The 14,380-nt window shown below is 61.6% G+C and overlaps 2 protein-coding genes across 9 annotated transcripts in view; one reads left to right on the top strand and one right to left on the bottom strand.

The window, feature by feature from the left end:
• The window catches only part of Ppp1r13b (protein phosphatase 1 regulatory subunit 13B), an 87,326-nt gene extending 85,250 nt beyond the window's left edge, over positions 1-2,076 (top strand). For all 6 annotated transcript variants that reach the window (XM_069997461.1, XM_069997465.1, XM_069997460.1 and 3 more), the window contains one exon: positions 953-2,076. In XM_069997461.1, the coding sequence (XP_069853562.1) occupies positions 953-994 (42 nt within the window). In that variant the 3' untranslated portion in view covers positions 995-2,076. The remainder of the gene's footprint in view (positions 1-952) is intronic.
• Zfyve21 (zinc finger FYVE-type containing 21) lies at positions 1,983-14,085 on the bottom strand. Of its 3 annotated transcripts, XM_069997467.1 has the most exons (8): positions 13,902-14,085; positions 5,676-5,726; positions 5,373-5,541; positions 4,916-4,991; positions 4,748-4,839; positions 4,286-4,339; positions 2,770-2,915; positions 1,983-2,583 (listed from the first exon to the last, which is right to left on the bottom strand). In XM_069997467.1, exons 1-8 carry the CDS (start codon positions 14,037-14,039, stop codon positions 2,548-2,550), a joined length of 762 nt encoding a protein of 253 aa, XP_069853568.1. In that variant the 5' UTR covers positions 14,040-14,085; the 3' UTR covers positions 1,983-2,547. The 3 variants fall into 3 exon arrangements, with proteins under 3 accessions (XP_069853568.1, XP_069853570.1, XP_069853569.1); XM_069997469.1 differs by lacking the exon at positions 4,286-4,339 and having other exon boundaries at positions 2,770-2,912; XM_069997468.1 differs by lacking the exon at positions 4,286-4,339.
• Between the last annotated feature and the right edge of the window lie 295 nt (positions 14,086-14,380).

Genomic DNA, 14,380 nt, shown 5'->3' on the forward strand with positions numbered 1-14,380 from the left:
TCTGAGGATTGTGGTTCAAAGCCAGCCTGGGCAAGAAAGACTCTTATCTCCAATAAACCACCAGAAAACCAGAAGTGGTGCTAGCACGTGGCTCAGGTGATAGAGCACTTGCCTTGAGCTGAAAAGCTCAGGGACAGCTTTCAGGCCCAGACTTCAAGCCCCGCAACAACAACAAAAAAAAAAACCCTAGTTCGTGCCTATAGTCACACCCTGATCTAGAATTTTCCATAGTGAGGTATAATGGTTTACACATGTAATTCCAGCACTCAGGAGGCTGAGGCAGGAAGAATATGAGTTCCAGGCCTACCTGTGCTAAATAGTGAAATTCTGTTTCAAAATACAAATAAATCTCTAGGTAGGCAGGAGGGGGCTGCGTCTTGTCTCCTCCCAGGTGCTGTGGTAGGGCTGGCGTGAGCCCCTCGTTCATTTGATAGGCCTTTCTGAACACTGAGGCATGAGCCCAAGCGTAGGTCCCTGTGCTCAGGTGCGCTCACGTCCTCATGTGGGCCAGCGAAGTGACACGTTAGGGTTTGGTTTGGGTTGGGTGTGCCAGTCCTGGGCCTGAGCACTGTTCCTGAGCTTTTTTTTTGCTCAAGGCAAGAAGTGTTCTACTAACGCGTCACTGGTCCATTTTGGGTTTTTTGGTGGTTAATTAGAGGTAAATCTCACACTTTCCTGCCTGGGCTGGCCTCAAAACCAGTCCCCAGCCACCTAAGTAGCTAGGATTCCAGGTGTGAGCCAGCAGCACTGGCAGTGATGGAGTTTTAGGTGGTGTGAAGTGCTGAGGGAAATGGGAACGGGATACTCAAGGGTAGATCAACTCTTAAATGGGGGGTGGGACGCCTCAGGCACTGGGGAGACCAGCCTTGCCTCTGGGCAGTGCCGGCACCGCACCTGAGGCCAGTTCCACCTCAGAGGCTTCTCTGTCCTAACTGGCCCTGCTGCTTTCCAGTTGTATCCACGGATCAAGCCCCGGCAGCGGACGCTCGCATAGACACCCTCGGAGCACCTGTCTCCCAGCCTCCCCGGAGCTGCTGGAGAGGATTCTGCAGCCCCAGAAAGACCGAAATTAGGACGGTCTCATGGTGCTCATTTTAGCAGACAGTGTCCACAATGTGAATTCTGCACTCCCCAGTCTGCCGCAGCTGGAGAGGCCTTTGCCTCTGAGACAACTGAACTTTGCCAATTACTGTAAATCCAAATAAATATCCAGCTTCCAAAACACCCCCCCCCCCCATGTTGCCAGTAAGAATCCTGGAACGTCCTCGCCCAGTGGTGCCGGTGAGGACTGAGTCCTGCCTCACCGGCCCCGAAGCTTCGTCCCGTGCTGTGTGTGTCCGCTGCCCTTCCACAGGAGCCAGCTGCTGCCAGAGCGCAGCCCCAGCCCGCGCGCCCTCCTCCCACTCCTCCCACGGGCGGCCCCGCCCGGTGAACGTGTCCCCTGCGTGGGCAGTTCGCACGTCCTGCTTCCTGCCGGGCCTCACAGGAGCACACGTGCTTCTCCCTGCACAGGGTGGTCTCAGCCCTCGCAGCTCGAGTTCAGTGAGCGGAGTGGATGATGGGGTGAGGGCAGCGGCCGGGGCGGGCGGGAGGGCCCGCTCCACTCCATCACCTTCGGGCAGGTTCGACTCCCCATGAGGCAGGTGCTGCCCTGGGTTGGCTGTACAGACAGGCTTGTTTTTTTTAACACACCAAGATTATTGTTCAAGAACCATCAGAATCGGGTTGGAAATGTTTTCTCATTAACGCATGGGCCCTTGGTTCCCTCTTCGCGCGAGTCTTGTGTATAAATCCACACGGACGCTCTCGGGGCTGTGCTGTGGCCAGCCGGCACCCGGAGCAGCCGCTGTCCAGGGCGGCACCGGGCTGCCGCTCGCTGTGGAGGCTGCCCCTGCCGTCCCACCACCACGCCACACCACGCCACCTGTGCGGCAGACCACCCCACACCTGGCTTCCGACCAGGGCAGAGACAGAGCCTGGCGTGTACTTTCAAAATAGGTTTTAATTGTACGCTTTATGTACAAATTGCTGTACAGTCATCCTAATAAAGTGAAATCGTAAGTAAAAAGTAGAAAAGTCCGCTGGTGGCTTCTGCTTGCTGACATGTCAAAGGACCGTCCACCGGCCGAAATCCGGGCAGCCAGCGCGCAGGCTAATAAGGCAAGTGTGGTAAACGGGCCGGTGAAGACAGGCAGGCTGCCCTGCGATCAGAGACATGCGTGCCCCACCAACAGGCAGAAACATGGGTAGGCCACAACTTTCCCTAAACCTCAAGGTGCAGATTACCCTGGAAATGGTTTAGCAGTAGTGAGTTCTATCTGCTCTCTTCATTGAGTACCAACAATGTAATACACAACTCTGAAGGCTGTGAAGCTGCTTATAGCGTTAGTGAACTGTGAACATATTGCACTAGGTAAGTGGACATTTGCTTGTCCCAGATACTTGAGTTGCATTTCCCAGGACAAGGCCCTGTGGTGCTCGGGCAGGGGCAAGCTGCTGGATCGGCGACCAGATGCCCGCTGAGCTCTGCTCCACACATGGAGTTAGCTATTGGTCCCGAGATTCATAGAGGAGCTTGGCAGCCTGCAGAGGGACCAAAAATAAAACCACAAAGCACCATCGGTCCTGGGCCTGGTGACAGTTGAGCCTGCGTGCCTTCTACAGAAGCTGTGTGTACCTCAGATATACGACAGAATCTTCTGGAGAAGGCAAGCGTTTCTCTATGCCTACAGACCGGCCTCCTCCTCCCTTCCCCTCCCCCAACGGTACCTTGTGCATGGCCGCCAGCCATGCTGTCGCCTGCCTCTTGCTGGCATTCGCATCCTCTCCAGCCATCAGCCGCAGCTGGGTTGTGCCCTCCGCTGCCCCCGGCGCTGTGTACTGCAGGCACATGCCTGTGACCCGAGCACTGCCTGCTAGAGGAGGGAGATGGAAGTCAGGATGTCCAGAGGTGGCCTGGGCACCCACCTGACCCCGTGCTGCTTAAGGAGAGGCCGTGCTGGAAGCGTGCAGTGACGTGAGCACCTGCTCTACAGCAAGCTCTGCTCACGGGACGCAGCAAGAGGGGCAGAGCGCCGGGCCCTGTGCCCTCCAGCGCCAGACACCCAGGGCCCTAGTCTAGAATAACCTAGAAATTACCAAGCCTGCCGAGTCCTGCCCTCACCAGGGACAGGCATGCACAGCCAGGGTCGGGCGGGTAGGGGAGCCGGCTTAGGCTCTTCCTGGCCATGAGAAGATAGGCCAAGCAGATGGCCACGCTCCCCTGGGTCCACTCCTAGACTCAGCTGGCCATCGCCATCCCCTGCTGAAGCCGGGGCTAAAGCTCAACAGACCACTGATGCCCTGCCAGGTGTCACTAGGCCGTAGGCACCCACACAGGCCCATCCTGAGGGCCAGTCTGCAGACACACCCTCCGACGCTGGACTGCTGCCAGCTGTCCCAGTCACAACTACACAAAGAACAAAAGCGACTGTGCTGCACGTGGCTGCAGCTGCAGCGGCGCCCCGCCTCCGGAGAGCCCTTCAGGCAGACGCCGCTGACCGGAAGGCCTGAGTGCCACCGGCCAGTGGAGCTGGCACAGTGCAAACACGGCTGACGGCGTGAGCACCGCAGCATCGCGCTGCGGGGTCTCCCACATAGCCCAGCCCACAGGCAGACAGACGGCTCTGCATCTTGAGCACTCTAAGAAAGCACTGGATAGAGCAGGGCAGCAAGTCTGCATCCCCACACTACGCTAGGGTACCAGGCCAGCACTACAGGTCTGCCCTGCAGAGCAAGCGCGAGGCTGTGTGCCTTCACAGGACCAGCCAGAGGCCATCCCTGGAGCGGCCCCCTCCTGAGCCTCAGACCCCTGCCCCTGGCAGCAAGCACCTCCAGCCAGCGCGGTGCCTCTCGCACACATCACCAGCCCAGCTCCTGCCTCTCCAAGAGGTTGGGAGGGAGCTGCGAGAGTCAAGAGCCCCAGAGGCTACCGCGGGCGGAGTGAGCCTGCTGTGCCCACGCGCACCAGTGCCCGCTGGGCGTGGGGCCAGTCACACCTGTGGTCTGCCTTCTGGAAGCTGCCAGACACTGCCAGAAAGCTTCCAACTACCCAGTACTGCTGTACTCCAGGAGATCACTGAGCAGACATTTTCTTTCACTTCTGCTGTATGGCCCGTGCACCCGACTAAAAGAAGGGACCCTGCGTTTCACAGGAACACGGGCATGGACGCCTCATGCACAGAAGCCAAGGGGCGGAGGAGCAGGGCCACGGCATGCTGGGGGAGCAGAGGAGGATGCAGCTGACCTTCAGAGGCAGGAGGGCTCCCTGGGAGGCTGGTGTAAGTGGGAGAGTCCTTGTCTACGTCAGAAGACAGCCAGCCAGTGGAGAGAAAACAACCAAGAGCCAGTCAGCAAACAGCAAGGTGAGTGAGGTCAGGTGGGTTTTCAGGGTCACTGTAGCTAGGACGGGACGCTTCCAGGAGCTGCACGGGACGCAGCGGTGCAGGCTCCGTCAGGCCGCTACAGCAGGTCTGAGTGCTGCTCCTGGCGCCGGCATGCCACGTCCTCCCAGAACCTGTTACCATGAGCGAGGGGCCCCAGTGCGGCGCGCCAGGCACGCTTCCTCTCGTCCTAAGCCACGCACTGGTCAGTTCTAAAACCTGTGACTCAGCTCGGGGCCCCCAGACAGAGGGCCATTTCAGGTGCAAGCGCAGAACTCGGTCCCCAATGGCAGACTCCCCTGCAAAGAAAGGGCGCGGGCACGCACCTCCAGGAGCGAAGCCTTCGGTGACAATCTGCACCGTGGAGATGTTGGCGATTTCAATTTCATGGTGACTGTCCCCACCCAGAATCAGGTACCTGTACCAAACCAAAGCGCGGCGGTCACGTGACCGAGGCCCAGGCACCGCCCCGCCGCCCGGGCTCTGGCTGTTACCTCTGGTTGTTAGAAAGACGGCAAACCATAGTTTCGGATTTCTCTGAATTTCCCAGCGTTACGTGGAAAGTGGCTCCTTGAGAGAAAGCAGACGTCCGCACGTGACCTGGAGCCGCCGCACTCCCTCCCCAGGCCAGACCCCCGAAAGCCCATCGCTAGCCAGAGAGGACACTTCAAGAGCAAGCAAGAAGCCAGCGACAGTGCTGTGCCTTCCGCCGGGCAACAAGGCACTGCTGGGTAAAGGGCCGACAGCTAACCATGGTGCTGCTGCCTGCAAGGCTTTTGCTTTTGCCTGCTCACAAAGCCAGCCGGTGTTTCTCCATCCTTCAAAGAAAAGGCCCCTACCAGACCGAGGTAGCGCCTATTCTTCCCAGCTAACCACTCCAGGACCAAAGTGGCAGAGGAGGCTCTGTGACCCCATGGTGGGGCCCAAACACCACGCGAGGGCGGTGCTCACCGCTCAGGAGCACCTTCAGCTGCTTGTCGTAGAACTCCGCCTCCCGGTGGGACACCAGGGCGCACTCGGCACACTGGCGCACAGGGTCCACAAAGCACATGCGCCGCAGCGGCACCTTCTGACTGCAGCACCTGTCGCAGAAGCACTTCCCGCAGCGGCGGCAGTGGTGCTGCGCGCAGGGGGGAGGGGCGGTGAGCGCCCGAAGCGCAGACCTGCGCTATGGCCCACGGCAGCAGGCCTCCCGGCCCCGGTACCCAGCTCTCCCCAGGAGGGGCTCGCCAAGGCCCCCGCTGCCCACCTCACCTTCCTGGTGATGAAGTCAAACTTGGTGTCACACTGCATACATCTTGGACACTGGAAGAGAATGCAGGCAAGTGTTAAAGCCAGCTCCCGCTCAGGAGCTGCTGAGCCAGGCCTGAGGGCACTGGGAGAGCAGAGCCGTCAGCGCCAGCCTCCCGCCCCACACGGCCGCACCGGCTGCTGGGAAGTCAGAACTGGCTTCTCAGGCTCCAGTCGGAGGCTCACGGGCCCGGTGGGCGGCTCTGGGTCAGCCAGGTCCTGGCTGAGGGCCCAATGGCCAGACTTCCCACCGCCTCCCTATCACAGTGCCAAAGGCAGCTGACTCTAGCTGCTCCATCTGGCCTGCTCCTCCTACGGGAGCCACGTTGAGCCCGTGAACTGTCTTGACATCCCAAGCAATTCACTAGAGCAGGAGAGGCGAGTGAAGGCAGAACAGGAGTCTGCTAATGCAGGGATTCCACAGACAGCCGACAGGAGCCCGTGCAGGGAGCTTCTGTTGAGTCCTCGCGTTCATTCCCAGCCTGGCGCTGAGGGGATTTGTGGAAGAGGCTGGAGAACAGGAGCGGAGGGGGTGCAGCATGGTCAGAGCCAGGCCTGGAGGCCACCTCGAAGATGCCGCTTCATGCAGGGAGGAGACCAGGCCGATCTCCCTCGCTTCCCGGGGGAGCAGGGAGAAGGGAGGCGACCTTGCAGATCAGCTTCACTAGGGAGCAGGGAGAGGTGCCCCCCGGCAGGAGTACTTGGCACATGGACCTGGCACATGCAGAGATGGGGGTGTGTCTGCGTGTGTGTGTGTGTGTGTGTGTGTCTGCGTGTGTGTGTGTGTGTGTGTCTGCGTGTGTGTGTGTCTGCGTGTGTGTGTGTGTCTGTGTGTGTGTGTGTGTGTGTGTCTGCACTCCGCGCTGTCGCCAAGCAGTGAGGCGGGGTCATGTGCCCACACCCCTCCCAGCCACCGGCCCCGGTGCAGAGTGAGTCCCCCTTCAGCTTCTTCAAAGGCAGACCCGCAGAAGGAGTCCTGCTCGGAGGACTGAGTGCTCAGCAACACCTAGAGCAGGAACCCTGTTTGCTGGAGGTGCTGGGTGCGGTGCAGTGTAGGAGGGAAGCGTCTGAGCACTCCGGGCCCTGTCCCGGGGCTCCCTGCCAGGCAGAACTGCGGTGCCTGGGCCTGCGGCAGGCCTGAGAGGCTCAGCGCTGCAACTTGGCCCGCGGGGTCCTGTGCGTCCACGCAGGCCATCAGGGACAGCCCCTTCTCTCTACTTCTACCTTCCTCCGTGATCTGTCTAAACACAACTCACAGGCCTGACACGGGCGGACCAACTCAGGAAGGCTTGTGGTGCTGCCACACGGAGACGGGGGTGACCCAGAGCCTGAACCCAGAGAAGCAGACCACAGCGCAGCTGAGGATGCCCTGCACAGGACGCGCCACAGGCCAGGCGGAGGAGCGCCGGTACTGGGGACGGACTGCCCTGCACCGCCCCCTAGTGGCTCAGGGAGGCAGAGGCCAGGTGAAGCCTGTGGGCGGCGGGTCCTGGCTCTGGAAGTGTTCCCGCCACCACGTGTGCCCTGAGCCCCTTGGCTGAAGGGGTCTGGCCATGAGCATAGGGCGCTCTTATAGTGACAGTGCTGACTGTCCCCAGCTCTGTGCACTGGCACCCGCCTTTCCACAGCCAAGACAAGGCCTCCAGCCACGGGAAGGACCCACCGAGTCCCAGGGCAGCCCCTGGCACTGGGGGAGAAGGGCACCCATGAGCAGAGCTGCTGGGTGCCCCCATGTCAGGGACTGGCCCCGGCAGCATTATAGTGTCCTGGAAACAAGTGGAAGGGAAAACCCACAGTGACCCAGCCGTTGGGGGGGAGAAAGGGGGGCCAGAGGAGCCCCTGAGGGCTGGAGGCCAGGACTCAGCTGAGCAGCTGGGGAGAGGAGCCACGGCTTCATTTCGCTGTGGTGGGCGGAACTGGGCAGACAAGACCTGAACTAGGGGTCACGCTTTTTTCCATTGTGGTAGTGCGAACCAAGGTGCTTGTGTGTGACTGCAGCACGGTCCACAGCCGCCCCGCACCCACCCGTCCCCACACCCACCCCTCACCCACCCACCCGTCCCCGCACCCACCCCTCCCCTCACCCACTCCCCCCTCACCCACCCGTCCCTGCACCCACCCCTCACCCACCCACCCATCCCCTCACCCACCTCCCCCCTCACCCACCCATCCCCACACCCACCCCTCCCCCTCACCCACCCCTCCCCCTCACCCACCTCCCTCCTCACCCACCTCCCCCCTCACCCACCCGTCCCCGCACCCACCCCTCCCCTCCCCTCACCCACCTCCCCCTTCACCCACCCTTGCCCTCATCCACCCCTCCCCTCCCCCTCCCCTCCCCCTCCCCTCCCCTCACCCACCCCTCCCCTCACCCTCCCCTCACCCACCCCTCCCTGGCCGAGGTGAGAGCTTGACTTTGGGGCAGTACTTGGGCTTGAACTCGGCCTCCAACCTTTTTTTCCTCCTCTTCCTCCTTCCTCCTTCCTTCCTTCCTCCTCCTCCTCTTCTTCTTCTTTGGGTGCTGGTGTTAAGGCTTGAACTCAGGGCCTCAAAGTTGATGGTCTTTTTATAGCTAAGGCTCTACCACTTGAGCCAAAATCCTGCTTCAATCTCCAGACCTTTTAAGAGCTATTGTGTACATGTGTCTGTCTGTACTGGAGCTTGAACTCAGGACCTGGACCCTGTCCCTGAGCTTTTTTGCTCGAGACTGGCCCTCTACCACTGAGCTACTGCTCCATTAAAAGCCATGAGGCTTTACTGCCAGGGCTGGCTCCAAACCTGGATCCTCTGATCTCAGCCTCTGCGTGGCTAGGATTGAAGCGTAAATCACCAGCCCCCAGCTAGTGAGTTCCTATCTTGAAAACAAAAAGGCTGCGGTATCTCTCAAATGGTGAGAAATGGCTCAATCCTAAGTACTACCAAAAGAAACCAACTCAAAAAGACAAGATTAGAAATGGCCACAGTAAGACAGAGCCCAACAAAAGGGCTCAGATCTTTTATCAGAGTGATGGGCGTCCCAGCCGGGAAGCTCAGCGTTGATTCCGCGCAGGGAGCTGGCGGCTCCCAGGGCTGAGGCTGCGGCGGGACCCCGGCGGGACCCCGGCAGGACCCCGGTTCTCCCAGGGCGGGCAGGAGCGCATCAGCGCCCGCGTTCTCACAGCACAGGGCCTCTGGCCTGGACAGGGCCAGTCCTCACAGAGCAGGGCCTGATCCTCAGCCTCTGCTTCTGTCACCCGCCATCTTCACTGTGGTGGGCCAGAAACCCCACGTGTCCTGGAGACCCCTGTGCGGCCTCACAGCCTCTCAGCCATGCCAAGAACAGGGCGTCAGCTGCTTCTCTGCGCCCCTCTGCGCTCTGCCCCCGCCTGTGGACGCCTTGGACGGTGGAGTTTCTGGGCCAGCGGTTACACAACACCATGGGACAAAGGGCAGCATCGCAGAAACTCCCAGTATCAACAGGGATTCTGTTTGTCCAAGATGGAGATCTGCAGCCCCCGGCCTGCAGGTGCCTCTGAAGGTGCCCAGGTCCACCGCACGGTGTGCGGGAGGCCGGGAGGCCAGAGGCCGGAGGCCAGAGGCGGCTCGCTGGCACTTGGGCCTGAGGCACCGCGGTGGCCACGGCCTATGGCGGAGGTGGAGCACTCTAGGAGGCTGGGGACCAACTCAGCTTCCCTGGTTGCCCTCCCCTCCCCTCCTCTCCCGCCCAGCCCTAGGTGCTGAGCCTTTCTGCGCTGCATGCTGGGCATCCACAGGCTTTGCCACAGCCCAGGGCCTTCCTCCCCTCCCCCCACCCCTCCCTACGCCAGCCCAGGCCAGAAGAATCTGCTAAAGCAAACTTCACAGAGCTGATTAGAGTCACAACACGCAGTTCATGAAAACAGTTCTACAGAGCCTGTGGTCCTGGCCGGGACTGCAGCCAGCCTGCAGGACTCCAGCCCCTCCCCGACGCGGAAGCATTCCCTGGGCAGTGTTCTATTATTCTAAATGACTTACTCAGAAAATGAATAATTTACCAGGTGCAGGTGGCTCCCGCCTGTCATCCTAGCTTGCTCAAGAGCTACTCTGGAGTCTGAGATCTGAGGATCACAGTTCAAAGCCAGCCCAGGCAAGAAAGTCTGTAAGACTTCTCTCCAGTTAAACAGCAAAAAGCCTAGAGCCGCTCAAGTGCACTAGCCTTGAGCAAACAAGTTAAGGGACAAGGGACAGTGCCCAGGCCCTGGGCTCAAGCTCCAGGACTAGCACAAAAAAGAAAAAAGGAAAGAATTTTTTAGACACTACTTTTCTGTTGATTTCATTAATGAAAAATTTTCACTGGGTACTAATAGCTCACGCCTGTCATCCTAGCTACTCAGGAGGCTGAGATCTGAGGATCGCGGTTCAAAGCCAGCCCGGGCAGGAAAGTCCTTGAGACTCTTATCTCCAGTGAACCACTAGAAAACCAGAAGTGGTGCTGTGGCTCAAGTGGTAGAGCGCTCGCCTTGAGCGGAAAAGCTGAGGGACAGCGCCCAGGCCCAGAGTTCGAGCCCCACGACCAACCAAACACAAAGAAAAAATTTCGATCTGTCAACAGCAAGTTAACACGCAAAGGGAACGAATGGAGGGTGACGGGAAACTCCGGCCCCACAGCGACACCAGAGTCAGCGACAAGCAAGCGCGCCGGGGCGACGCCAGCTCCTCCTGGGCCGGACGCGGCCTCCACGAGGCCAGGCCGCAGCCGGACAGGCGCAGCCGCCGCCACCGGAGCTGTGGCGTCTCCCAGGGTCACCAAGCGTGACGCTGTCACCCGTCACGGGGCTCTGGCGGGAAGGCCACCCCGGCAGCACACCATCTCGAAACCGACGCCCGCAGCAAGACAGACGACAGTGCACGAGAGGCGGGTGGACCAGGGCGCGCGCGCACGGGGCGGCGGACACGCGCACGGGGCGGCGGGCACGCGCACGGGACACGCGCACGGGGCGGCGCGCGCGCGCACGGGACACGCGCACGGGGCGGCGGGCACGCGCACGGGACACGCGCACGGGGCGGCGGGCACGCGCACGGGACAGGCGCACGGGGCGGCGGGCGCGCGCGCCAGTGAGGCTGGCTGCTCCGCCCCCGGCCAGCCGGGAGGGCGGGACAGCCGGGTGTGAAGGCCGAGCGGGCACAGCGCTGTCCCTGCAGAGCCTCCGCCCCGGCGCCAGGCCCACGCCGCGGGCGCGCGCACAGGACAGGGCGGCGGGCGCGCGCGAGGCAGGATGCGAGGCGGGGGCAGCGGGAGCCAGACGCTGCGGGTTCAGCTTCTTCCCGCACCTCCACCTCCACCCCGAGACGCTGCCAGCAAGCCGGAGGCGGAAGCCGAACCGATCCGAAAGCAAGGCCCTGGGCAAAGAGCAGGGTTTGGGACGCTCCCCGCTGGGACACGCGGCGGAGCCCCACAGAAGCCAGTCGTGTAATTTTTAGATGTATTTTGATGTCCCTTTATTGAAAGGCCATCATTTTCAAGGGCAAGAGCGCAACTTCTACAAATATAAAATGAAACTTCAAAACCTTACTGGCCAGTGTGGGACCAACCCGTATTAAAGGCCCAGTTCAAGTAAGATCCCACCAGTGTGGCGGGGCACACCTGTAATCCCGGCTGCTGCATGGGGGGAGGGGGTGGGGCTTCCAGCCAGCTAGGAGAGAGAGTTAATGACCCCATCTCTGCCAACAACTGGGAGTGCAGTGGCACGTGTTATTTCCAGAAATGGAGGCGGTAGATAGGAGGATCTCAGGATCTAAGCCTGGCCCTTCACAAAAAGCCTGGGGGCGTTGCTCAAGTGGAAGAACATAGGGCCTGTGTGTTCAGGGCCCAAGTTCAAACTAATGAACAGACACATACAGGGGCCATAAGGGATGAAGCCATGGTCTCGGCCTTTATCTGGCCTGGCCTCCTTCCCAGGAGGCGGAGGAGAGAGGAGGAGGCGCGGGACAGGCTTCATTTGAGTCTCCTGGACGAGGGCCATTGGCCTTGGTATTGGTTGTCAAAATAATTCAAAGTAGGAAACCCCTCTCAGCCAGAAGGAACAGATACCCAGCAAGCCTTTCGGCTGCGGCAGAAACTCCGAGCCCAGGCCTCAGGCGGCTGCACCGTGGGGCGGCTCGCAGCCTCACAAGGTAGCCACCAGGCACGCTCACGAGTGCAAAGTCCCAGCCCTGCCCCGGCCCCAGCGCCCCGCCCCGGCAGCCCCACTCCGCAGGGGGCCAGGTCTGACACAAGCTCCAAAGCCCACTCTGTCCCAGCAAGCGCTGGCTCGGTGGGTTCTCAGTGACCAAGCAGAGCAAAGGCCTGGCCGGGCCGGGCCGGGCCTGGACGGCCGGGCCTCCGGGCTGCCTCCCACCTGCCAGAGCCGCTGCAGAACTCCCCGTCCCCTACCTCTCTCGGTGCCAGCTTTCTCCTCCCGCGGCCTGGGCAGCCTTCCGACCCCTTCCCTCCTCAGCCTGGCCCTCCCTTCTCCTCCCCTCCCCAGCAGCTGGGCGCCACCTTCACAGCAAACAACAACAACAACAGCAGCAAGCCAGGCTCACGCCTGTCATCCTAGCTACTCAGGAGGCTGAGATGTGAGAATCGCAGTTCAAGGCCAGCCAACGCCAGCCTGGGCAGAAAAGTCTATGAGACTCTTACCTCCAATAAACCACTAGAAAACTGGAAGTGGTGCTGTGGCTCAAGTGGTAGAGCATTCATTCACCTTGATCCAAAGAGCACAGGGTCAGCGCCCAGGCCCAGAGTTCAAGCCCCATGAACAACCAAAACAAAAAACAAAAAAAGCCCAAAGTAGAGACAGCTGGAGCAGTAGAGCGCCAGCCTAAGTGAAAAAGCCAAGTGAGAGCTTGAGACTGAGCTCAAGGCCCAGTACCAGCACAAACCAAACCTAAAAAAGCTTTGCTGTCCAAACTGCATCTATTATAAGTTCCCCAAGAAAACACTTCAGCAATATCTGGGCCTCTATGTCCCCCCAAAAACCATCAAATCTAAGACTTTCTACAAGCTAGGCAAGCCTTCTACACTGAAGTACATCACAGCCTTCAAAATGCACTTTCATGAACTCAGCCTGTCACCGAGAGGAACCATGCGGCCCGTCCACCTCTGCAGCCACCCCTGGGCTCCCGAGTCTGGGTGGAGCCCCAGGCCCTCCGCCCAGATCAGTGCCCACGCCAGCAACAGAGAAAGGCAGCTTCGGGGAAAAATGACGCGGTCACCCAGGTAATGCTGCAGTATGACCACTGTGAGCCCACGCATCGTCCGGGCCACGCGTGTCTGTGCCATGCAGCCGAAACCACGAGTGCTCACGCCACCCGATTGCATGGCGCGCAGTGTAAAATACACGCTTCACCTGTCCACTTCACTTATTTATTTATGTTGTCGGTCGTGGGGCTTGAACTCTGGGCCCGGGCGCTGTCCCTCAGCTCTTCAGCTCAAGGCTAGCGCTCTACCACTTGAGCTACAGCTCCACTTCCGGCTTTCTGGTGGTTTATTGGAGATAGGAGTCTCACGGACTTCCTGCCCGGGCTGGCTTTGAACCGCGATCCTCAGATCTCCGCCTCCAAGTAGCCCGGATGGCAGGTGCGAGCCGCCGGCGCCCGGCTCCGTTGGAAGTTTTCCTTTAAAGATTTCAGCGAGAGGAGCGCAGGCGCGGCAGCCGGTGGCGGCCCAGCCGCGACGTCCCGAGTTCAAACCCAGCACCGCCCAGAGAAACAAGGTGCTTAAACACCCGGCCGAGACGACTGTGTGCGGAGCCGGGTGGCGCCCCGGCCACCCCGGCTGCTCGGGAAGACCTCGGTTCAAAGCCAGCCCGGGCGGGAAACGCCGACGACGTCCCCAACAGCGGGTCCTCGGTGCGAAATGCGCCCCGTCCCGGGCCGGGCCTCGGGAGGCCGGCGCAGCCCTGACCCGGGCCCGGCCCGCCGCCCGCCGCCAACCCGGGGCGGAGGAGCCGCGGCCGCGCGAACCCCACCCGCTGGCACCCGGCCGCGACCCGGGCGCAGCCGGCCGGGAGGGCCGGGCTTCGCGAAGGCCCCAGACGGGACGCGGCCGGGCGAGCACCGAGGGGCCCGGGCCAGCGGGGCCCGCGTGGGGCGGCGGGGCCGGAAACCGAGCCGCGGCCCGGCGCCCCGAGAGCGGGGCGGGAGGCCCGCGGGGCTCGGGAGGGGCCGGGCGCGGCGGCCGGGACGCACCTCCTTGTCCGGGACCCACTGCGGCTCCTCCAGGCCGAACGGGCTTCCGAAGGCGCGGTGCTCGGGCACCATGCGCAGGCCGCTGGGAGAGCGCACCAGCTTCTTGGCGTCGCGGCGGGCCGCCACCCCCGAGGACATGTCGCCTCCGCCACCCTCGCGCTGGGCCCCGCTTTCAGCCGGGCGGCACCGGACGGCCCCGTCCGCCCCGCCCCGTCCGCCCCGCCCCGTTCGCGTGCGCGCGGCTGACAGCACCAGCGCCCAATCGCCAACCCCGGCCCGTAGCGCGGACCAATCGGACCCCGGAATTCTCCTTAGCACCGCCTTCTCCAATCGCACCAGGGACCCACCCCGCTACCGTGCGGCCGTCCGCCAATGAGCGGCGAGGGCCTGCCGGGGCTAGCCCCGCCTCCGCAGAGGTGATTGAGATGTGCAATTGGTCAGCTAGTCGGCTCCCTCGGAGCTGCCTTGCTCCTGATTGG

Source organism: Dipodomys merriami, unplaced genomic scaffold, assembly GCF_024711535.1.
Source record: "Dipodomys merriami isolate MVZ:Mamm:240054 unplaced genomic scaffold, mDipMer1.0.p SCAF_50, whole genome shotgun sequence".
Lineage (NCBI taxonomy): Eukaryota > Metazoa > Chordata > Mammalia > Rodentia > Heteromyidae > Dipodomys > Dipodomys merriami.

Bases quoted from the DNA above. Each gene is read 5' to 3' on its own strand.
- Zfyve21 (XM_069997467.1), bottom strand. From the start codon at position 14,039: ATGTCCTCGGGGGTGGCGGCCCGCCGCGACGCCAAGAAGCTGGTGCGC. The intron at 5,727-13,901 runs GTGCGTCCCGGC...ATTCTCTTCCAG, and splicing joins AGTGGGTCCCGGACAAGGAG to TGTCCAAGATGTATGCAGTG. The intron at 2,916-4,285 runs GTCAGCTGCATC...TCCCTCCTCTAG, and splicing joins GAGCCCTCCTGCCTCTGAAG to CAGGCAGTGCTCGGGTCACA.